The sequence below is a fragment of the Camelina sativa genome, chromosome 2 (genome assembly GCF_030686135.1).
Source record: "Camelina sativa cultivar CO46 ecotype springtype chromosome 2, ASM3068613v1".
NCBI classification, from domain to species: Eukaryota; Viridiplantae; Streptophyta; class Magnoliopsida; order Brassicales; family Brassicaceae; genus Camelina; species Camelina sativa.
Genome location: NC_141881.1, coordinates 16096997 through 16121426, shown reverse-complemented (window position 1 = coordinate 16121426; position 24430 = coordinate 16096997). Strand labels below are relative to the sequence as shown.

Sequence of the window (24430 nt, the reverse complement as noted above, 5' to 3'; positions counted from 1 at the left end):
AATGAGTTAATTATAGGAAGAAAAAAACTTAATATTTGCAAAAATATAAAATCGAATTATTTATCCTATTAATCTTAAACTGAATTGATTATTCATAATCAGAATAACATTAGATATTAATTTTAGTGTTTGGCTCTAAATGTATGTTTGGATACACCCTTTTAATAGGGGCATTGTATGGAATTTTTTATTTTATTTATTTATTTTTATCCCTAAGTGTACTCCCCATTTAATAGTATAGATTTTACAATAATTTTAGACTTATTAGGGTTTTTGTTCATCTTTAGTCGATAGTATATTTTACTCTTCGTTCGGCTTTCTCTTAACAGACGTTTTTTTTTTTTTTTGGACAACCATGAATTTTCATTCAAATTAAGACCCATAAAGGATTGAGTTCTTACAGCATAAAATCAGATAGACATAAAATGATAAAGATAAGGGCTCCATGAGCTTAACAAAAGGATTTTTCGACATTGAAAAGGTTCTGAGAAGTCTATTGGAACCAGAGCGGATTCGTTCTTGAAGTCAGGCTTCACGAGATCCTCGACCACCTGGTGGTCATGCGCGGCTCTAGCGGCTGATACCGATGAGCTTTTAAAGGGGTGTTCCATGGAGGGAACGGTTGAGGGTTTTTTTCGCCAACTTGAGAGTGGTCAATGGCATGAGATGGTTTAAGCTTTGACAAGCATACCTCAAGGATGTAGATGAAGCTGTAGCCGGGGATCGCAGGCAGAGGGTGTCAAACCATAACAAAGCAGGTGGGTCATCCCTCTCATGGCAATGGAGGTAAATGAATTCCACACAAAGCTTGTTATCAGTTTGGACCTGGGGAAGTGGAAACAGACCCAAGCTTTCGATCTAATGGCGGTAGGTGGTACATGGGTTCAAAGGGTTTTGTCACCAACATGAGAGGGTTCAAACGCATGAAATACTTTAACCTTTGAAGAACAAACCTCATAGTTGCAGATGGAGCTAAACACGGGTATCTTAGGGAGAGGGTATCAAACTGTAACAAAGCAGGTGGGTCATCCCTCTCATGACAATGAAGGTAAATGAGTTCCACACAAAGCTTGTAGTCAGTTTGGTCCCTGGACAGTTTCTACAGACCCAAGCAATCGATCTACTGGTGGTAGGTGGTACAGGGTGGTAAAGGGTTTAAGCCAGGGGTTCATACCAGCTATCAGATCTGATTCAGAGCTAAGGTTATACAAGGCAGGCATCCGGACAAAGCTACTTAGCTGACCTCGACAAACAAATTGATCAAACCATTCTAAAGACACCAAACAAACTGCTACCGAGTGAAACTCGACTTGATCTAGCAGAGAGTAATGATACTAAAGAACTGGAACTTGACTTAAGATTCTCAAACACAGGTCTAGGTAGATAAAATCTATCACTAACAGTCATTGTCGACAATGGAAAAGCAACTTCACATACAACAAGCAACGACCAACAAGAATCCGGCAACAGGCAATTAAGATGATTGAACGGATGCATCACAGGGACAAACGTTCGTGTAGAGAAGGAGAAAACAGACCTGGGCCTCAAACATTAGATACTAGAATCGTTGGCTTTGGTAGTGGGCCGAGATAAGGTTACTGGGCCTATCAATGGATACAGGTCCATTAACAGAAACCCTAGGAAACCACCGGATGAGCAGGGGTTGGCGAGGGAAAGGAAAAGCGGCAAGCTGACCAGTAGCTTTTCCGACTGGATCCACTGGACACCGGGAGGGGCATGGACAACAGAGTTCTGGAGTCCCGAGGCTTCACGGTGTGAGAGGGATTGAAAAGTAGAAAAAGCAGCCTCATTTTCTCAGCTTCTCGCGGACATGAGATTCTTAGCCAGAGTGCGACACCACCGAGAGTCATCGTCTTACCAACCGGGCATAGGGATTCAGGCAGCGCGAGGATCTGTTCAGATCTGAACATTGAGAGGGGCGTCAGATTTACTAGCCCGCATCAGGGGATTTGAGGGGGGGGGGGGGGTTAGGGTCGGACTGAGGGTTAGCAGAGAGAACCCTCGCGGTTTGACTCTGGGAGAGAAGCGGATAAGAGTAGTTTTCAACAGGGGAGAGAAGATTTGGGGGTGAAATTGAGCACAAATAAGTGATTGAGATAGACTCCAACACAAGATTAAAAAGAAGCAGGACAGGTAAACGGGAGCAGGAAGAGACCGGAGGACCCGACGCCGGCAAGCCGGAGCTTTACCAACGTCGGAGCAGGATTCGCTTGAGGGGTTCTCGATATTTGTGTGTGAGAGAGTTTTATTTTAAGTTTTAATTTCTTCCTGTAAGGATATATTTAACATTTGTTTTTCTCTTAACAGACGCTATAATAAGAAGTTTTTTCACAACTTTACAGTGGAAGATAGAGATAGCATCAGTTAAGACTTTTAGAAGAAGGAAAAATTCATTGTTTTACTAACATCAATTTGTCAGGTAAAATTACAGATTCTGTTTTTTTTTTTTGGATACCAATATGAAGTAGTTTCTGTAATAGAAACAAGTACTGTAATTGATACATATGTGTGAGTTTCTGTATTAAAAATATTTACAGATTATGGTTTTTCAGATCATCTTTTTCCTCTGTTGTGTGTTGATCCAGATATATTGAAGCCTGGATTTGGTGGAAGTTAACAGAGACGTATTAATACCATAAGGTAAGATGCATCAATCCAACGATATGTTTTCTAAGTATATTTACAAGGAGAGATCACGAGCTGACATTATTTTAGATTAATTTTAATTATTCTAAAAATTAAAATAGATTATTAAATTGTTTTAGTTGTTATTAAAATGTTCTAGTTGTTATTAAATATATTATTAAATGTTTTAGAATACTTTTAATGTTTTAGTTGTTAATAAAATTAAAATATATTATTAAATGTTTTAAGAACATATGGAAAAATATATATTTATTAATCATATGTATTATAATATCATTTAAATATTTTGTAAATAAAATAAAAAACAATAAATGGCTTTTAAGTATTCTAAATATAATAATTAAAAATAAATATTAACAAAATTTTCTAAATATAATAATTAAAAGTAAATATTATGGTATAATAACAAATATTAGTTTTTAAGTATGATTAGTAAACAACTTTTAAAAATTAATTAGTATTTTTCGTCCATCATTTATTGAGAAAAATGAATTTTTTTAATAATAATTATTTAAAATATTTTATTAATTAGTTTAAACTTTAATTTAAATTTGTTTTACTCTTAATAAAAATTTTATAAAGTAGCTTTTCAAATAATAGTATAAATATAGTAATATTAAATGATTAATGCAGATTCATTGCAATGGAGAATAGTTTATATAAGTGAAGATTTTTTACCCAAGGAAGTTGATGATTCAATAAGTGAAGACACAGCTTCAGTTTATGAATCTGAAGAAGAAGAAGAAGAAAATAAACATAGCCAACAATGATAATTATGTCCCACGCTGAAGAGGTTGTTGTTTTAGAAGCAAACAAAAAAAATGAGCTGCAGCATGAACTATGTATTGGCATGGAGTTTAGCTCTGATGAGACTGCAAGTATAGCTTACAAAAAGTATGCAGGCAATCATGGTTTCGACGTAAGAAAACAACGAAGGTGCAAAAAAAAAGGTAAGGTAGTAAGGCTTCGTTGAAGAATTTGTTTGAGCTTAAAGAAAAATGGGCAATGGTTTAATGGACGTCCATACTTTTACAGCAGATATGGTGAGCACACAACATAGTGAAAGTATGAATAATATTTTTGAAAAAATATTTAAAGCGTAGTTATAAGTTGTTGTGCTTCTTTGAACACTATGAGAGAGTGTTGGAGGATCGACGATATAAGGAATTAATTGCTGACTTCAATATTATGCATACCTCGCCGGTTTTATGTGCTACTGTAGAGATGTTGCAACATGCACAAGAAGTGTATACACCCAAAGTTTTTAGCTTGTTTCAGAAGCAATACATAGTTATCAGTGATTATGTTGCCAACAAGGTCAGTAAGTCTGCTGAGATGGTGTATGAATACAAAGTATCTTATCGTGGTGTAGCACGAGAGCATTTGGTTAATTATGATCCTACAAGCGAAACAATACATTGTAGTTGCATGAAGTTTTCTTTTGCTGGGATATTATGCCGTCATGCATTGAAAGTGTTGGACAAGAAAAATGTTAGAAGAATTCCATCTACCTACATTCTAACTCGATGGAGCAAAGAGGCAAAAGCACGAAGTATATCTTATTATCATCCGAAGACACCTAATGAAACAGTGAAGCAATCGATTGGAAGGCGATACAACCACATATGTCGTACTTTCCGTGAGATTGCATCTGTTGCTGCTGATCATGAAGAGTTGACGTTATGTGCAAATGAAGATGCCATTCAATTGATTAGAAAATTGGAGGAAAAGAAAAAAGATCTTGTGAAAGCTAATGCATGGATGCCCAAAGCTCAGATGTTGGACTTGTGGAAGAAGAAGAAGAGGAAGACGAAGAAGAAGAAGAAGACAGGAAGTTCCAAATGCACGTGGAATAAAAAGAAAAGCTTCTATTGGACGACCAAAGGACAAAAAAATTGGACCCCATGGTCGATATATGAGTGTTCTTGAAAAAAAAAATAGGCGTACATCAAAATCATCAAGTAATGCTACCCGCAAAGAAAAAGTTATCATTTCAGGTATTTGATATATCATTTTTCTTCTTAGTTTATGTCTAATTAATTTCATTAACATGTGAATTGATATATATATATATATATATATATATATATATTAATTTTTTTTATATAATGATAAATGATATAGGAGTCTACTCTTACTCCAGATACCCAATTATCTGTTACTACCACCAGTCCGACCTTACATAATGAGTCATTTCTCTCACAAGTGTTCAAGGTAAACATTTCATTCTTACTATTTCTATTTGAGTTATCTGTCATTTTTTAATTAATTTGAAGTTTTATATTTTGTAGGACTATGAAAAGAAGTTTATGGTGGTTCATCGTAGTGCTCTCTTATATTACTTTTTTTTTTCCAAATTCATATTCGTAGCACAAATTATTAAAGCTAGATTATTTTTTATTTTTCTTTTATGAAATCACATGTTTACAAAAGTACATTAGTATCATTTTATTCTAAATTGATTTTTTTTTCCTTATTATTTTCTTCCAAATTCACATTTTTTGGCTTAGGCATACATTAGTATACACTGACAAGAAAAACAAAATAAAAAATTGCTCAAATTTAATAGATATAATATAGAATCTTAATTATTAACTACTGTGTTTTTCTGCATAAAACAAATATATTTGCGTATTACTCGTCGAACAAAACAAATGGTTTTAAACCTTCTGTTTAGCATCATAGTTTTCTTAATCAAAAATTAAAACTATATTAAAGATGGGGAGGGTTAAAAAAATAAAGATGGGGGCGTCCATTGACGTCCAACGACGTTAACGACGTCAAACAGATTTTGACTTTTTTTTGTTTATTTCTAATTTTTATTTTAATTCAATATTTAGTTTTAATTTAGTCTTACATGTCATGTTTTGATTGGTTAACACTAGAGGAGGTGAAAGATTAGGTTCACCTCTGGGAGTGAACCTAAGTATCGTTCAAAGAAGAATGGACAATACTTAAGTTCACCTCTAGGGGTGAACCTATTCATTCACCTCCTTATAAAATAAAGAAATATAAATCAGTATACATTATTATAAAATTAAAAATTTAAACCGCTCTTCAATAAATCCAAACTGACATATAATTTCGTCCTATTTGTAAAATCTAAACCCTAACCATCTCATTTGTGAACCCAAACCGACATATAATTTTGTTCTACTTATAAAATCTAAACCCTAACCATCTCATTTGTGAACCCAAACCGACATAATAATTTTGTTCTAATTGTAAAATCTAAACCCTAACATCTCATTTGTGAACCCAAACCGACATATAATTTCGTTTTACTTGTAAAATCTAAAAGCCTAACCATCTCATTTGTGAACCCAATCCGACATATAATTTTGTTCGAATTGTAAAGTCTAAAACCTAACTACCTCATTTGTAAACCCAAACCGACATATAATTTCGTTTTAATTGTAAAATCTAAACCTTAACTACTTCATTTGTAAACCCAAACCGACATATAATTTTGTTCTAATTTTAAAAAATCTAAATCAAGCCAATATTTAACTTTTCTTAAATAAAAGTATACATAAGTTGTTTCCTTGTTTTGCTTTTTAATTTAATTATTTTTTTTTTTTATGAAATATTAGATGTAAGATTCTGATTGGCTGAGAGAAGAGGGGATGAACAAAAAAAAGGTTCACCACCTAAGTATTTTTCTAATAAGAGTTGATATCGTCTTCTCCAAATACAGTAATTACCTTTCTTCTACGAATTTGTTTCCTGATTAGCAGAAACCCAATTTTATCTACACATCACTAATTAGGTTCTTGAGTAAAAATTCTACTCAGTTCTATTAAAATTTATATTCAATTATAATAAAATGATGTACGTCGTGAAAATTACAAAAAGAGATTTGGAAATCTTTTACAATACATGAAAATCTATTATTAGGCAATCACATAAAATTTGGATGTGGATTATGGAAACCCTTAAATGATTTTTATATTCGACAATCATGGAGAAAATGTTAATATGGAAAATAAATTCAGAATTTATGGTTTTTATTATCATTCTACTTAATCGATAATCTTCTTTCTATTCTACTTTATGTCTACCTAATAAATTCTCACATTATAGTGTCCAATACCCCATCCCCCGCCTCCCTAAATTTAGCCTGTCAATCATAAATAGTTTGGATTTGGAAATTCTTATATGATTTGTACCATATTCGACAATCATGAAAAAAATGTTAATATGGAAAGTAAATTCAGAATTTATGGCTTTTATTATCATTCTAGTAAGAGATAATCTTCTTTCTATAGTAGTTGATCGAAGACAATTTTTATTTTAATTGTTCGATTATGCACTAAGAATTTTATGTTAATAATGATATTTATGAGTTATGACCACAAAAAAAAAAGAAAATACACTGTTTTAAATTCTATTAAATACACAGGTTATTAAAATATTCTCCAAAATCTGGTGAAAAATAATAAAATTAGTTTTAAGACCCAATAAAACAATATGTCAAATTGTCAATGTTTCAAAAAATGTATTTTCGGGTTATTTCTTAATTTTAGTGAAATTCCTTTTACTACTTACAAAAGAGAAAAAAAAAACACTGCAAGTGACGAATCTACTATTCCTCGCCACGTCAGAAACGACACTTCAACGACGGCACCGAATTTTTTGGCCCCTTCGTTCAAGTCATTCCAATATATTTTTAAAACGAAAAAAAAAAAAAATTAGTAAATTAAATTAAAAAAAAAAAAAAAAGTTTGGCCTCTCCGGTGACTCTTCTTCTTTCTCCTACCGAACTTTTCGCTTTTCTTCTCTGACCAAAATTTTTCAACAACCTCTCCTTCTCTCCCCTTTCTTCATCAATTCTCAAAATCATCTCTCTCTCTCTGCCATGAACGTTACTCTCTCTCATCTCTCCACCACCGTCGTCTTCATCCGCCGCACAATCATCGGATCCAACGGACTCAATCTATTCGATTTCTCATCTTAAAGACTTTCTCTTACTACCACCACATGCATCCCTTCTGTTGCGTTTCCACTGTCTCCGATCACTCTCCTTCGATGCCGCCGTTACCGGAGCCACAACCGCCTCTACCTATATACGCCACCTCCTCCGCAGCACCGTTTAATTCAGCGAGATCCGAACCGATTATGACTCGATCTGCTTCTCATCATCATCATCATCATCATCATCATCATTCAGGTCAATCTGATAATCACAATCTCATACATAGTCTCTCGTTTAATCACCAGAGTGATGTCGCGAATCGATTGGGGCAACGCGTTTTGGCTTTGCCGGCGGCGGTTAGAGAACCTCCGGTTGATGTTAAGATTAACGATATCGTTGGGAATGGAATCGCTGGGATTTTGTATAAGTGGGTGAACTATGGTAGAGGATGGAGACCTAGGTGGTTTGTGTTGCAAGATGGTGTGCTTTCTTATTATAAAATCCATGGTCCTGATAAGATCTTTGTTAGTCCTGAAACTGAGAAAGGATCTAAAGTCATCGGAGATGAGTCTGCTCGTATGATCTCTAGGCATCATAGGCGTGGTGGAAGCAGTAGTAGTTGCCAACTCCGACGCAAGCCATTTGGAGAAGTCCATCTCAAGGTTCAACAAATTGATCATATCCATACCGTGGTACCTCTGTGCTTGAAACTATTTTTATTCATGATGATTGTATTTGTCCTGTGTAGGTTTCTTCAGTTAGGGAGAGTAGATCAGATGATAAGAGGTTTTCTATATTCACTGGCACCAAGAGGCTTCACTTGCGTGCAGAGACAAGAGAGGACCGAACAACTTGGGTCGAGGCTTTACTAGCTGTCAAAGATATGTTTCCAAGGATGTCTAACAGTGAATTGATGGCTCCGACTAACAATTTGGCCATGTCGACAGAAAAGCTTAGGCTAAGGTTGATTGAGGAAGGAGTAAGTGAGTTAGCTATTCAGGACTGTGAGCAAATCATGAAGTCTGAGTTCTCAGCACTCCAGAGCCAGCTGGTGCTTCTCAAGCAAAAGCAGTGGCTTCTCATTGATACCCTTAGGCAGTTGGAGGTATTACAACTTAACAACAAAAAGCTACTAAAAATCTTTCATTGTGATTTCATGTTACTGCTATAATCTGTGTGCAATGGTCGTATTGATTTGGAGAGGCTGTTATGATCTATCAGTGTTCTACTGGAGGAAAAAATTGTTAATTTTGTTCATTTTGCTGGATATCGTATCCCGCATCCTTGTTTATAATGTTTTTGGAATCCTGCTAACTTTACTAGAGAGTTAAGTAGTATGAAAATTTGTTTATTTGTTCTCTCTTCCGGCTATGTTCTGCTAAGAAACTGCTCTTCCTGTATTGTTCTCTAGACAGAAAAGGTAGATCTGGAAAACACAGTTGTAGATGAGAGTCAAAGACAGGCCGAAAATGGAGGTTCCAGTGATTTAAGACATGAGAAGTTCAGTGGTGAGTTACCAGCTTCCCATTCTCGAGCCTAACAATTCCTGCATTTGACTTGGTTCCAGTTTGCATTTGACTTGGTTCCTTTTTATCTCAGAAGGTACTGCCACCGAATCTGAAGATGATAATGAACGAGGTGATGCTGCCGAGGAAGAATATGATGAGGAAGAAAATACCTTTTTTGATACACGTGACTTTCTTTCTTCGAGTTCTTTCAAGAGTAGTGGTTCTGGTTTTCGTACATCATCATTTTCGTCTGATGATGGTGGCTTTGAGTCAGAAGATGATATTGATCCTTCCATCAAGACTATTGGATGCAACTATCCTCGTGTCAAAAGGAGGAAGAATTTACCTGATCCGGTTGAAAAAGAAAAAAGTGTTAGCCTTTGGTCAATGATCAAAGACAATATAGGCAAGGATCTAACAAAAGTCTGTCTTCCTGTTTACTTCAACGAGCCACTATCTTCTTTACAGAAATGTTTTGAGGATTTGGAATATTCATACCTTCTTGACCGAGCATTTGAATATGGCAAAAGGGTAAACCATCTGAACGCTTGTCCCATCTAACACCCTTATGGAATGCTGCTAAGTACGTGGAACTTTTTCAGGGAAATAGCCTCATGAGGATTCTTAATGTAGCTGCTTTTGCTGTATCTGGGTATGCATCAACCGAAGGAAGAATGTGCAAACCTTTTAATCCATTGTTAGGTGAAACTTACGAGGCAGACTATCCAGACAAAGGCCTTCGATTTTTCTCAGAAAAGGTTTCAGTTCACCACACGCAAATCCACTTTTCTCTGTCTTACTCATTAGCTATAGCTATTCAGACCTCTTATTCGTTTTGGTGTCAGGTCAGCCATCATCCTATGGTTGTGGCATGCCATTGTGATGGCACGGGATGGAAATTCTGGGGAGACAGCAATCTGAGGAGCAAATTCTGGGGTCGATCTATTCAGCTCGATCCTGTTGGTGTATTGACTTTGCAATTTGACGATGGAGAAATCCTTCAGTGGAGTAAGGTACCAATCAAATTTTGACCAAGCAAATAACCATTTTGTATGTTACTTTGTTCACTGATACTATACTTTCTTTTAACTTGTAGGTGACGACATCAATATACAATCTCATACTTGGTAAATTGTACTGTGATCACTACGGTACAATGCGTATTGAGGGCAGTGCTGAATACTCATGTAAACTTAAATTCAAGGAGCAGTCCATCATAGACCGAAATCCTCATCAGGTACGTTTTAACTTTGATCATGTGTTCACATATTGTGATTAGGAGTGGACATTTGGTTATTAGTTTTACGAGAAATTATAACTAAATTAGAATCTATTTTTTGGTTTTGTTCAAATTGGAAAGTTTCAGTTTGGTTTGGCTCTCGTTCCATTTTTGTATAGAGTAGAAATCATTCTTCAATGAATATTATATGTTGTATATTGTATTACAAAACGTACTTTTTTATACATACTAAAGAACTCAGTGTATTTTGCTTTGGTTTCGGAATAAGGTATTGTTACTGTTTTATTTCCAAAGTAAAAGTTTGGTTTTGGAAAGAGATATTTTGGCTACGTTTCTCTTCCCAGATCTAGCTGTGATAGTCTGAGATCTACGTTGTGGGGCATTAAGTAACTTGTCCTTGTCACAGGTTCATGGCATAGTTCAAGACAAAAATGGGAAGACAGTTGCAACTATGTTTGGGAAATGGGATGAGAGCATGCACTTTGTCACGGGTGATTGTTCTGGGAAGGGAAAACTGAGTGAAGCTATCTCAGGAGCTCAACTTCTCTGGAAACGGAGCAAACCTCCTGGAAACGCAACAAAGTATAATCTAACACGTTTCGCAATCACGTTGAATGAGCTTACGCCAGGGCTGCAGGTAAATTCCATAGAGAACTCCGTTTGTTATTTTCATAAATTAATTTATTAAGGAGACATTCAGACCTGAAGGAGAAATTAATGTAGGAGAGGCTGCCACCAACGGATTCAAGACTGAGACCTGACCAGAGGTATCTTGAAAATGGAGAGTTTGAAATGGCCAACACAGAGAAGTTGCGGCTGGAACAGCGACAACGTCAGGTAATACAAGATGTACCACCACTGCACAGTTTCTTTTCTTTTGGTTTTGTTCCTATGTTTTGGTTTTCTCAGAGATATATACTGAATTAGAACTCACAAAGCTATAAACTGGGCCGTATGATGAGACAGGCTAGGAAGATGCAGGAGAGAGGATGGAAGCCGAGGTGGTTCATGAAGGAGAAAGGAAGCGAGTCTTACCGATACAAAGGAGGTTACTGGGAAGCCCGAGAGAACGGATTGTGGGTAGACTGTCCAGACATCTTCGGCCACGTCGATTCCGATCAACAAATGATTGAGTAAAAAAAAAAAGAAATTATAAGCCAATTCGATTCTTAAATCACCAAGTATTAACTTCCTCGTATCTTTTTTTTTTTCTTTCATCACATTATTCTTTACTCGCCATTTCACGTTACAGGACCATTTACCTTGAGACTTTTTTTTTTTTTTGTTCTTTGTATATCATGAAATAGTTCGCCTCATACCCAAAATTTGTCCAGTCCTTGTAAGTGGAAAGAATGTGCTGCAAAATCATATATGGCTATATATTGAATAACCAAAAGGAATACAGTTACTTTTCTGGGGACTTTACTACACCTGAATGAAGGTTTCAGAACACACTCATCAGTTAGTAGAACAACTAATCGGATCGGAGCACGAACAATATATGGTGATTGTCACCATATTCCAGGATGCATATATCCAAGGCGGTCACGTTCAAAGCCCATACGTGGAACATGTTAATCACCATTTCTAGTGGACGTGAAAAAGGTTGTTTTCCTTCAAAACAGAGAAGACAGAGAATATTAGTTTTGTGAGATAACAAGAGTAGTGGCATCGGAGTTTTATAGAAAATAACTTTGTTTAGATATATGTGCCATTATTATGCTTACAAGTTATAACCATAACTTACTTATTTTACACTTAAACTCAGATTCAAACCTCCTAAATATCGCTGAAAAAGTGTCGTTTATTAGAAGTTGTTCTATCAAATTAGTATATTATATATTAGTAATTATACACTATTAATATAATTTAGGTAACCTCAATTATTTATTAGCAACTAGATTTTAATCCGCCGTACACCGCGGGATTATATTATTTTTTAAAAATATTTAATATAACTTACACCAAAATATTATGTTGGATCAAATATATATTTTTAAAAGTTTATGTTTGTAATTTATTTGCTTTATCTATCTACAAATATTATTTTCATTTGGAATTTAATTAATTTCAGTTCTTTTATTTTGGAATTTAATCAATCAAAATTAGTTGTTGTAAAAATAAAAAATATATAAGTGTATTTTGCTTGTATTTTTTAACAAACCCGCAAAAATATATAAGTATACTAATATTAACCCCTAATTCCCATCACATACTTATGATTATTTTTAGTCAAGGTTTGGACCCGTGGATACATAAAAATTTCCATAAAATGTTGTTGCTTTTTTAGTATTGTGCATATGTTAAATTGCTAAAATCTGTATTTACACAAATTTAATTTTAGTATCACAAAGTTAGTAACATTTTTGATATTACTCATATAGGACTAAATTTGATTTACTCAATATTTATATTGTGTAACAGGATATATTTGTATTTGATATCTCTTTTTTAGTCAAGAAAAACATTTTTTTTTTGTCAGTCCAAAACATTTATAATTCTCAGATTAACTAACTCTATAAATGACACATCTATTTCTTTTAGGTTCACCACATGATTTGTAAGATATATGATATATTTATAATTCATATAAAGTTTAAATATTTATAAGTCTTATAAAGTTTTTTAATATTTATAATCCGTAAATATTATTATTATATTTTAACCCCCGGTGTAAAACATTTCTTTTTTGGAATTCACATTTTTTGGAATTTACAGATTTTGTTGGAGTTTATTAATAATTATTAAGATTGCATAATACCAATTCTTATTAAATCAGTTTAATTATGCATGCCCTATATTGGTGTTTTAAAAAAAATAGTAATATGAAGATTTTTATCCATGTTGAAATATGAGATTTACTGGAAAAAAATGGATAATGACATTTGGAAGCGAAATATATATTGCTCTAACAAAAAAATATACTTATAAAGAAAAAAAAGAGTGAAATATTTAGCAGTATGAATACTTTTGCATCATCTCAAATTGACAATCGATCTTATCATATAAAACGGTTTGAATCTGTTCAGATTCAGAGGTTCTCTACGACACTTCTCTGAAATCTCTTTTTCACAAAAAAAAAACTCTTATCGGAAAACAATGAAGCAGACTGAGGATCACCAAATTTGTTTCGTACTCACGTTGGTATTGGAAGGAAGAGACTGATGATTGATGTTGTTGGTGGTGCTAACTTGGGATTAAGGACCAATTATTTATAGACAATTAATTAGGTTTATCTTTTCACCTCTTAACACACAACATATTTAATTGGTTACCACGTAATTAGGGATTGAATATTGCATAATATATATTTTTAGGGAATATGCCAAGTTTATGTGATTTGATATTTTTCCTAGTCATTAATTTGTTTCTGTATTCGAATTTGTTTATATTTTAAAATTAAATGTGGTGAGTAATTAAGGACATACAAAATTGAATATAGCTGATTTCTAGGCTTTCCATAACTTTATATCTTGAAATCGATTATTGCATAGATATGGTAGAGATTCTTGGGATGATTGACTGGATTTTTTGTTTCTAAATATGTGAAAATAATAAATACCAATGGCATATGATTGTAAATAGTTCTCAACTTCAAGTCTTAGTGGCTAAAGTTGCTGTCAAAATAATAATCTATACTATTTAATTGGGGAGTACACTTAGGGATAAAAAAAAAAACAATAAAACCAATATTCCATACAATGTCCTTACGAAATAAAAAAAAGAAAGAACAAAGAAAAAAATATTTGAGGGCAAAGAGGTAATCTAATTAAATAGAAACACGCAGATCCTTAAATGACCCGGTTTTCCCTAATTCGGATCCTGAATTGTAACTCTTCCATTTCCAAACATAGGCGCCCCGCCGATATCTGTAATCAAAATCAAATTCAAAAAATATTTTTGGAAATGAATTAATTTGAGTAACATAATAAATTCTACATTTCAACCCCGAAAAATCTTCCCTGCCATACAATACGGTTTTTAGAAACTAATCACAATTAAAATCGTTTAAATATCAGTTATTAAATTAAAATCCCAAATCAAGAATACTAAAAACCCGAATCTTAAAAAAAATCGGATTTGTGTACCTATTTAAAAAAAGTATCAACATAAACTACGTTAGATTATGAAAGAATCTCATAATCAAATCCTATATATACCATAAAAGGTGGAGCGAGTAACAGAGAACTTATTTCATCATTCAATTTTAGAAAGAAGAAAAATTAATCAAAAGCTGGAACAATGGGTATATGACCTAACATGTATTCAAAATATTTTAGATTTCCAAATACACATAAATAATTCTGCAAATTTAAGGTGACCGATAAATTTCGAATCTTATTCACTACAGATTTAGGCAAGTTTTAAATATATTGTAGCTAAATTATAGTAACATTTTAAAATTGTATCAACTAAAATATTCATATCCTCTAAATTTTAGCAACTAACACGGATTTAAAAGTTAGATATTATGTAAAAAAATTATACTAACGTATCTCATCGTCATTATCGAATAAGCATATTCTAGAATTATACCATTTCACCAAACTACCTCCATTAGTTCTATAAATACAGACCTCTACTCAAGAACAAACACAATACTTCCAAACACACAAAAAAAACTCGATTTCAAAGTAAGTAGGTTTATTTCTCTTTATTCTCAAGCATTGTTTATCAATATATTAAACTAATTATGTCACTATTGTCAATATATGAAACAGGGTAAGGAAGAAAAATATTTTACTGGTCCAAGTATTAAACGGTGCTCCTCAAACATCTAATACAAAGAGGCCTACACCATCTCATCACAACTCTCAAACCCGAAATTCACATGGAGTTCTACCAATATCAATAATTATATTCCGCATGGTACAGTTTTCACATTTCTTCTCAAGAAATTAGAAGCTTACTTGGATCACGCGGAGAACCATATAAGACTCATCCAATAACTCTGATCTTTACTCCTGCAAGTAATGAGTTTTTAAAGGTGAGACCATTTCTATAAGGGCTAATTTGATCACAGTACAAATAGATTCATACTCTTTCCCTATACCAGATAAAGCACCAAATATTGTTTCAAGTTCATTGAGAGGAGAACCAATAGAGTCAAGTTGATCAGATGTTTATAATTAGTGTTGGTTGTTTGGCAACAAGAACATCATATTGGATTGATTATAATAGATGCATTTTTTTTAACCCCCAAAAAAAAGAGATGCCTTAGAGCGAAGGAGATTACCATTTCTTGCATGTTTAGAGTTAATAAATCAACTGGTCTGAGATTCTGAGAATCTGGAAATTAACAAAGACCACGGGTTAGATGAACAAAGAGGTAACGGTGAAAAACAACTTCATTTCCTCTCTATACTTGAGGCAAGTTTGAAACAAACTTTTGGAAATTCAGCTGCAAAATCAAAATTACCTCACCCCAAGAAATCAGCATGACAGACTTCATCAACCAAAGCGATCAAATCATTTATACTTTGTTGCACCTTCTTCAAATCGGATCTGGCTAAAAACTATACAAAGTGATAAAATTAGAATTATATATCTCTTATATCCTAATCAAAACATTCACACAACGGAGACAAAGCATCGATTCAAAAATTCGATCTCACCAAAGTAATAGAAGGTAGCGACGACGACAACGCAAGACTAAGTGTCTCCGGAAGTCGAACTATATCCCTCACGTTCTTAGATGCAAACACGCTCCCATGGCGGTAATCGTACTCGGAAAGATTCCCATGGTAAGCGTGAAACTTGGTGTCTTTGCGGGTCACAGGAGAATAAAAAGAAGACGAAGGGAGAGAATCGGGAAGAGACATGCATGCCGTGAATCAAATCGACGAGATTCAGAAGAAATACAGAAGAAGGAAAAGGAAAAGAGACGAAGGAAAAGATAAATGTCTCTGATTTTTTAATAAAAAAAAACAATGTCTCTGTTTTATTTTTTGTTTTTATTTTTTAAATAACGTTATTATGTTTTTTTGTCTTTTTTTACTACTCAACATTGTCATTTTTTCCTTTTTTTTTTAAGTCATTTGGTTTCTTCATAATAATCTTCACCCCGTAATTTATAATTTGAAAATTTATAATAACTTGTGTATAGATTAATAACTATAAATTAACAGACTTAAAATAAATTAATGCTTACAATCATATACGTAACATGATTTTTTTTTTCAAATTATATAGCCTAAGTGCCTAACAATGTTCAAAATAACAACTAAAGGCACTAAAATTAAAGTGTGTTCCACTGAACCATACATAAAATAACAAGAATAAATAATTCAATTAATTTTGTAATATTTTATTAATATATAAATATACTATAATTTATCTTTGTGTTTTTACAAAACGCGGGACTTCGGTAATTTTTGCTTCCATCCCATCCTGTTTCCTATCGGGAATAAAAGTTTGTCTTATATAAAATATGTCCTATATCAAGAATCTCTCATATTGGAAATGTGTTGTTTTAACTATATTCAATTCTCAAAACCTAACGAGGTGTGTTTGCGCAGCTTGATATATTAGGTCATCCCATTCAATTTAAATAAGTTTAATTTTTTGTGATGATTTTTATCTGATTTAATAGTATACGGGTTTAATAAAAATCTAACGGTTACTAATTTGGTTCAAGTTTGATCCGTATATACTTGGATTAAAATTTTGTAGTGAAATCATAATTATTTCAGATATTCACAAATTTACTAAAACCAAACCAATTTAAATAATTATATTGAATTATTTACAAACATAACCCCGTACGTGCGGGTCCGCATCTAGTATAGATTAAGGTGAAGCTAACGATTTATTTACGTCTTCCTAATATTTTCTTTTGCAAAGCTGCGCCTGGATGCAACATTACAACTTTGGTTTCAAAGCTGTGCTGTGAGTACATATAACTTGAATCTTAAGGCAAACACAATAACTTGGCTCCATTCATGTAGTGGAAAAAAATAAAAAATCTGTGGCCCAGTCCTTGTTTAAGAAATCTGAAATTTATTATTTAATAGTACTGTTTGAATCGAACCGACTCTACAACGAAGGAAAAAAGAACTAAAAGAAAGATAAACATGAATTGGAAACAAAAATACTAAAGAAGGTTAACAAGAGAACTGATTAGCTAATCTCAAACTGAACAGAAATCGGATGCTTATTAGTGACGGGGTTCAGGTCTGAAGGTGCGTAACCATCTGTCGAAGCGGTCCATAAGTGACAACTCCATCTTCGTCTTCGGAACAACACTGCCACTGGGGGAAGTTACGGCTTTGGTAAGTGGTGGTGGTCCGACCACGACTCGAAGCTTAAGCCCTGCCTGACATTGACCTGTCTTTGAGCTAATGAAGTAGTGGACTCCTGGTTTGGTGAGCCTGACGATATCATCGCCCGTCTTGTGCACAGCTATGGCAGAAGTCGGGTCACATGATATGAATTCAAGATCTCCGGTGATCTCTAAGACGTCGGTGACTTCGTTTCCGTATTCGAAAAGAAGACTACTCCAACATTAAACTGCGTCTTCTCACCCCACGTGTGATAGTAGTCACTCTCTTGAGAAACGCTCCATTCGACCTTGTATAATTTGCCCCAAGGAAGGATCTTGCTTGGTGGTGGTGGTGGAATGGGACGTGACGGGTCATAGACGACAAGGACGTCGAGCTTATGTCCGGATGCGCATTGAGCAAGGTTTGAGCTGATGAAGTTGTGATATCCTGGCTCTGTGAAGGTTACCACATCATGTCGGGTTCTGTAGACGGCCTGAGGAGATGAAGAATCGCAGAATTCAAATTCTAAAGCTTCCTACACTTGGGTCACATCATTGACGTTGGGATCGTAACTGAAGACCAATGAGTCTCCTACATGGAAACCTTTATACTTGGTCCAAGGGTTTTGTGCAAAAAAACCCTCCAAGTAATTTTTTTTTGGTAAGAGTACCCTCCAAATCAAATAAAGGGGAATTGGGTTGTATAACCCAAAAAAAAACTATAATTTACAAACTAATCATACTAACCATAAATCAATTATATTCTGTGTATTTATGTATTAATGACAGGTTTTGCCCTTTTTTTTATTTTTTTTTTTATTTTTCAAACCACCACCACCCCTTCCATCACCTCCGGCCAACCTCCGACTTCCGGCCACCACCACCCCTTCCATCACCTCCGGCCAACTTCCGACTTCCGGCCACCATCCAACTGCCGGCCAACCTCCGGCGACCACCCATCCTCCGGCCACCCTCCGGCCAACAGCTGGCCAACCTCCGGTTACCCTCTGGCTACCCTCCAGCCAACCTCCGGCCACCCTCCGGCCAACCTCCAGCTATCCTCTGGCCACCCTCCGGCCTACCTCCGGCGACCCTGCGGCCACCATCCGGCCACCCGCCGACGACCCTCCGGCCAACCTCCGGCCACCACCCCATATCATCATTTCCACCAAACCAACACTAAAATAGTAATTTTAATTGTCCTCTATGTTATTTTCTTAATTGTTTCAAATAATATGCTTTATCCTTCTATAGTTTTTTTTATTTGGTTATACAGCAAATTCACCCTCAAATAAATGCAAGTTAATACTATAATCTCAAAAGTCATCCGCAATATAGGCATTCCCTATAATAATGACGTGGCAGTTTGAAAGTATGATTGTTTTGTGAACTAAAAAATGGCAAAGCGTTAAGATTTATTTATTTTTAATAAAAAATAATAGAAAAAAAATCTCTTTCCCTTCTTCCTTATTCATCTGGTCTCGGTGTCACATTCATGGAGAAAAGAAAATTGAGACTATGGATCATTTATACAAATCTGTGTCGATATATACTAAAGTGAATTTTGGGATCATGAATATAAAATTGGTATTTACATGTAATAAATGTCTGGATTTCTAATAAAAAATATCTAAGCTTGGATTTGTATGAGAGAAGCCATGTAAGCGTGGCTACAATTGGGAAGCAATCTTAGCTTATCATCCTCCGAGAATGCACAGAGACACACAGCAAAATCGAACGATTCTTTTGTATCTTTGATCTCCTTGTAAAGAAACACGGGAAGAGCATCGATTAAATTGGGCAAGACATTTCTCTTTATCTTTTTAATTGTCGAAATTAAGCTTGATCTAGACATGAATCGTGGAGATGAAAGAGCTGCTGAAGCTGTCTTTGGTAAGTATCGGAGTTGGGATTTTCTGGGTTTCGATCAGATTCGTTCGGTGATGACGAAAGGCTCGATTTTTTTTTCTTATTAAGTAAAATACCAAATGTACAACATTGCAGATAAAGAAAACGATGATGAACAGAACGATGGGGCTTATTCGATTACCACTGGAAGAAGAAGATGATGAATTGTTTGATTGATTCAAATTAATCGGAGAAGAAGATAGCGACATTTGATTCAAATTCTCGTCTTTGAGCTGAAAACAATGAATCTCATCTTAGACATTTTTGTTTTGTTTTTGAATGGAAAGATCAACCGATTTGTATAAATGATCCATAATCTCAATTCTCTTTCTCCATGAATGTGACATCAAGACCCCATGAAGAACGAAGAAAGAAGAAAGAAAAAAGAAGAACAAAGAAGGAGAGAGATTTTTTTTAACACTTTGCCATTTTTTAGTTTACAAAACAAAAGATTTTTAAACTGCCACGTCATCACTATAAGGAATGGCTATATTGCATTTATTTGATTTGGAGGGTACTCTTGCAAAAAAAAATTACTTGGAAGGTTTTTTCGCACAAAACCCTTGGCCCAATCGTAATAAACGTCTTCTTTGGCAATCCATCCATCAGAGTCCCCAACGGTGTAGACAGTAGCCGAGCAAGAACCAAAGAGAACCGTGAAGGTTGTTATCACCAGCAGCACGAAGAGGAAGATCTTCTTCATTGTTGTGGCCATTATTAGATGAGAGGGTTTGTAATATAATTACAATAATTTGTTTAACTAGCATTAAAGTTTTCCCTAGCCAAATTAAAAAAAAGAAAAAAAAAAAAAAAAAACAAGGGGAAAACATGCCTTCAAGAATCTTCAACTTCTAGCAAGCCAGGGAGACATGAGGTCAAAGAAGCTTTTCATTTGAGTGCGTAGATGATCCTACAATTTACATTTTGCTTCAGGCAATCTAGATCCAGCTCATTCCAGATTCTTTAGGCCCCAACTTCTTAGCAGCTTATCTCACTTCACTTAACTGATCCCACATTCCCAACGTAGCATAAACATTTGAAAGACATGTATAAACTGATGGATCTTCCGGAAACGCCTTGAGCAATTTCTCAGCAATTACGGTAACTAGTCTGGCATTCTTGTGAGTTCCGCAGGCAGTGAGCAGAGACATCCATATTGTTTTATCTGGCTCCAACGACATTTGGTTTATCAATTCTTCTGCCTCTTGGAATCGCCCAGCTTGACCAAGAAGATCAACTACACAATAATAATGCTCTTGATACGGTTGAAGACCATATTCAGATTTCATCAATTCTAGGGTGAATCTTGCTTCTTCAAGTAGTCCAGAATGTCGACAAGCAGAAAGAAGCCCCAGAAAAGTTACCTCATTTGGTACAACTCCAGAACTGATCATCTTGTGGAAATACTGAATCGCTTCTTTTACTCGTCCGTTTTGTCCAAATCCAACAATTATCCCTGTCCAAGAGACAACATCTCGTTCCAACATACCATCAAATAACACTACACCATTGTCTGTCCTCACCACATTTTACATACATATCTACTAGCGCTGTCGCTGTGACATGTTCTGAATCATAACCTTTCTTTATACACAGCCCGTGAATTTGTTTGCCCCATCCAAGAGTCGCTAAACTCGAACAAACTTTGAGAATACTTGAGACGATGAACTGGTCGGCATCAAGTCCCAGCTTGATTAATTCCCTGAACAGATAAAATGCTACAGAATTGAAACCTTCTTTCACACAGCCTCGTATCAGGCCAGAGAAAGCGATGATATCTTTATTTGGAAGTCTATGAAACAGTTTATGCGCATCTTGTATATCCCCAACGTTTGCATGTAAATCAACAAGAAAGCTTCCTACGATGCAATCCAACTCATAACCACTGGTTACAACTAAACTATGTACCTGAAGTCCAAGTCTCAAGTTGACTAAGTTGATGCATATCTTTAAGGCACCACTTAGAGTGTAGGAATCAAAAGACAAACCTGACTGATACATGTGCAAAAGTAGAGCTAATGCTGCTTCATTCTCCTCATTGATCAAAAACCCTGAGAGCATAGAATTCGAAACAGCAAGACTATTACAAAGGGCATGATGTCTTTCCTGATGAAAAACATCAGCTGCATCAATTAGAGAGCCACAGTTGGCGTACATATCAATAAGAGCAGAGCGTGCGAACGGGCTAGACTCCAGACCTGACTTTACAACACAGCATTGCAACTGTTTACCCATTGTTAATAAGCCTCCAAAACTGCAAGCTTTAAGCGCACACGGTAAAGCAAAACCATCTAACGTAAGTCCTTCTCTCTGCATCCTAACTAGAAACTCCAAGGCACGAGGACTGCCCTTATCGACAAATCCAGAGATCATACAGTTCCAAGACACAACATTTGGCTGGGGAATTCGGTGAAACAAACTAACCGCTTCGTCAATCAAACCTGCTTTACAATAACCAGAAATAAGAGTGTTCCACGAAGTTGGATTAGGCCGTGAAATCCTCCCTAAAACTGCTATTTGCTTCACTAAGCCTCCCATTCTTAACATACATATCTACAACAGCGTTCATCAAAACAACATCACCAGTTAAATTCTCTTTACCAATTCTTTCATGGATCAAACGACCTAACTGAAGATCACCCACTAACCCACACGCTTTCAAACAGCGGAATACATAAACTCGTTAGGCCCTTCTTCTTCTTGGGATTCCAACACGTTTCTGTACAGTTCAATAGCCTTACTGGGGTTTCCATCACAAGTATACCCAGAAACCAACGTCGTCCAGGTGACAATGTTTCTCTCAGTCATTTCATCGAACACTTTATGTGCATCACCCAAATACCTGAAATCCACGTACATTGAGATCACGTTATTAGCAAGGAACACATTTTGAGAGATCCCTTGTTTGATTATATGAGCCTGAATCGATTCCCCACGCTTTAAAGCTTGTATTTTCCCACAATGACGCAATCCTGCTGCTATAATCTTCAAGTCCATAGCCAATTACAGTACCAAAATATAACAAAACATTATAAGTTCCTCAGGAACCAAGAAAGCTTCTAGAAAGTGATAACACGGGTTTGAAGACATGCCTGTCTTGTCTTTCTTCGTTAGTAGTACTCGGAGACTTTGCGAAAACATAGCGAACGTAAAAACGGAAGGTAGTTTGTTTGGGAAAATCCGAAACGTCACACTGTTTGATTAACTAAAAACGGGATATAGTTTGTTTGAGGATTCTATAACCGGCACGATGTTCAACACGGAAAGGAAGACAAATCTCATGATTTAGGATCAATCTGAAAATTTCATCTCCTTCTTCTTCCTTCGCCGTCGACTCGTCCTCCTCCTCCAACGAGCTCTTCTTTGCTAAAGCCAAAACTTTTAACCTACAGGTTTTTTTTTTTTTTTTTTTTTTTTTTTTTTTTCCGGTCCTTTCTTCTTGTATTATTGCCTTTCTGTTTCCAATTTAGGGATTTCAATTTCAGTTAAGCTCTTCTTTTTTTTTTTTTTTTGTTTTTTTTTTTTGGGAATGCTCACTGAAACACTCAATTTCAATTTCTCTTTATTCTTTCATTAGAAGAAAATGAAAGATGGTCACTGCACAGTCGTACGTTTTGATTACGGAGGATATTATTCAAAGAACGGAAACGATGTAGGATGGAATCGAAAAGAAGATCGGGTTTATACACTAGTGATGAAAGGATTATTCGAGGAGTTCACTTATTCAGGGTTGGTTAATAGAATATGCAAGAAGATTATGTTAGACGAAGCTACTACCGCAATGTTGAGGTTAAGTTACATTCCGTTGCTTGAGGATCCTAAGAGGCAAACGTATATCTTGGATGATGAAGATGTTCTAGGATATTTAATGGAAGGAGATCAGAATCAGCGTAGAGATGTTTTGCATGTAGAACTCGTCGAAGGTGTTGAACAGAACCAGAGCTGTGGTGAGCAAGTTTCGAGAGAGGACGGAAGAAGTGGAATTGATGTAAGGAATGATGAGTTTCCTAGTGGTTCTAGAGTTAATGATGGTAACGCAGGATTTGAACCACAGGGACAGTATGCGCCGTTGGATAACAATGACCCGTGTGACGATGTTGCGTACATGGATAACTCTGGTATATTTGTTGATGTTGATAGTACACCTGATGTACGAGGGGATGAGGTTGTAAATCTTGAATGGGAAGATGGTATTGGTTTGAGTATAGGTCAAGAATTTGAGAGTAAGCAGGCAGTTCAAGATGTAGTTGACGGAGCTATAATTCGAAACTGTTTTGAGGTTGCTACGTTCAAGTCATCGACTAGATTATACGTGTTGAAATGTCGTGATAGTCGTTGCAAATGGTATCTACGAGTGTCGATGCTTAAGAATTCGGATCGTTTCTCTGTTAGAACTTATAACAAGATGCATACATGCTCTCGGTTAACGACAGGTACAAGAAGAGATAAAAGAATAGGGACACCACAGTTAGTTGCATCTGTTTTGCGTGATAACTATCATGGTGAACTCAACTCTCTTAAACCGAAAAATCTCATAAGTTTGGTTGAAGAAAGACTTGGTGTTAAGGTTTCATACTCTACCGCTTTGAGAGGGAAAAAACAAGCTGCTAATGATGTGCAGGCTGATTTACATACTCAGTGAGATTAGAGAAAAAAATTCAGCGTTCGCGTAAGTTCCTGATCATGTATCTGTTAACTTTTATTTTGTTCTGTGTCAGAAAAATTCTAGTTTAATTAATTGCTTGCTAATGAGCTCAATCAGAACAATAGAATGCATATACATTTTGTTCTCTTTTGATCAATAACAAAACGTTTGGGACTTGGTTATAAAAAGAAATGACTTCACTAACTGTATAGTCCTGCAAAGTTGAAGATGAGATTTGCGGTAGAGGGATGAAGAAAATATCAATCCTTTCTGCTGTCATTATTTA

General features: G+C 35.3%; 2 protein-coding genes and 3 pseudogenes across 7 annotated transcripts; 3 read left to right on the top strand and 2 right to left on the bottom strand.

The window, feature by feature from the left end:
* The first annotated feature begins 3781 nt into the window (after positions 1-3781).
* LOC147948704 (protein FAR1-RELATED SEQUENCE 4-like) lies at positions 3782-4932 on the top strand (annotated as a pseudogene).
* Positions 4933-7206: 2274 nt separating this feature from the next.
* Positions 7207-11655, top strand: LOC147948703 (oxysterol-binding protein-related protein 1C-like). Of its 4 annotated transcripts, none has more exons than XM_087483797.1 (10): positions 7207-8244; positions 8331-8687; positions 8994-9090; positions 9182-9621; positions 9693-9848; positions 9936-10103; positions 10187-10327; positions 10737-10967; positions 11054-11167; positions 11297-11655. In XM_087483797.1, exons 1-10 carry the CDS (start codon positions 7648-7650, stop codon positions 11465-11467), a joined length of 2472 nt encoding a protein of 823 aa, XP_087339923.1. In that variant the 5' UTR covers positions 7207-7647; the 3' UTR covers positions 11468-11655. The 4 variants fall into 4 exon arrangements, 2 of the variants coding, with proteins under 2 accessions (XP_087339923.1, XP_087339919.1); XR_015579730.1 differs by having other exon boundaries at positions 7331-8244; positions 9185-9621; positions 9941-10103; XR_015579729.1 differs by having other exon boundaries at positions 7331-8244; positions 9941-10103.
* Positions 11656-17486: 5831 nt separating this feature from the next.
* Positions 17487-20214, bottom strand: LOC147948702 (uncharacterized; annotated as a pseudogene). The gene is made up of 2 exons (XR_015579721.1): positions 20056-20214; positions 17487-18202 (listed from the first exon to the last, which is right to left on the bottom strand). The product of XR_015579721.1 is annotated as an uncharacterized LOC147948702 (transcript).
* On the bottom strand, positions 19118-22828 carry LOC104722118 (pentatricopeptide repeat-containing protein At4g08210 pseudogene; annotated as a pseudogene). The gene has a single exon (XR_015579719.1). The product of XR_015579719.1 is annotated as a pentatricopeptide repeat-containing protein At4g08210 pseudogene (transcript).
* LOC104722127 (uncharacterized) lies at positions 22766-24336 on the top strand. Its single transcript, XM_010440241.3, has 2 exons — positions 22766-22891; positions 23077-24336. The coding sequence occupies exon 2, from the start codon at positions 23083-23085 to the stop codon at positions 24139-24141; it is 1059 nt and encodes a 352-aa protein (XP_010438543.1). The 5' UTR covers positions 22766-22891; positions 23077-23082; the 3' UTR covers positions 24142-24336.
* Positions 24337-24430: the final 94 nt, after the last annotated feature.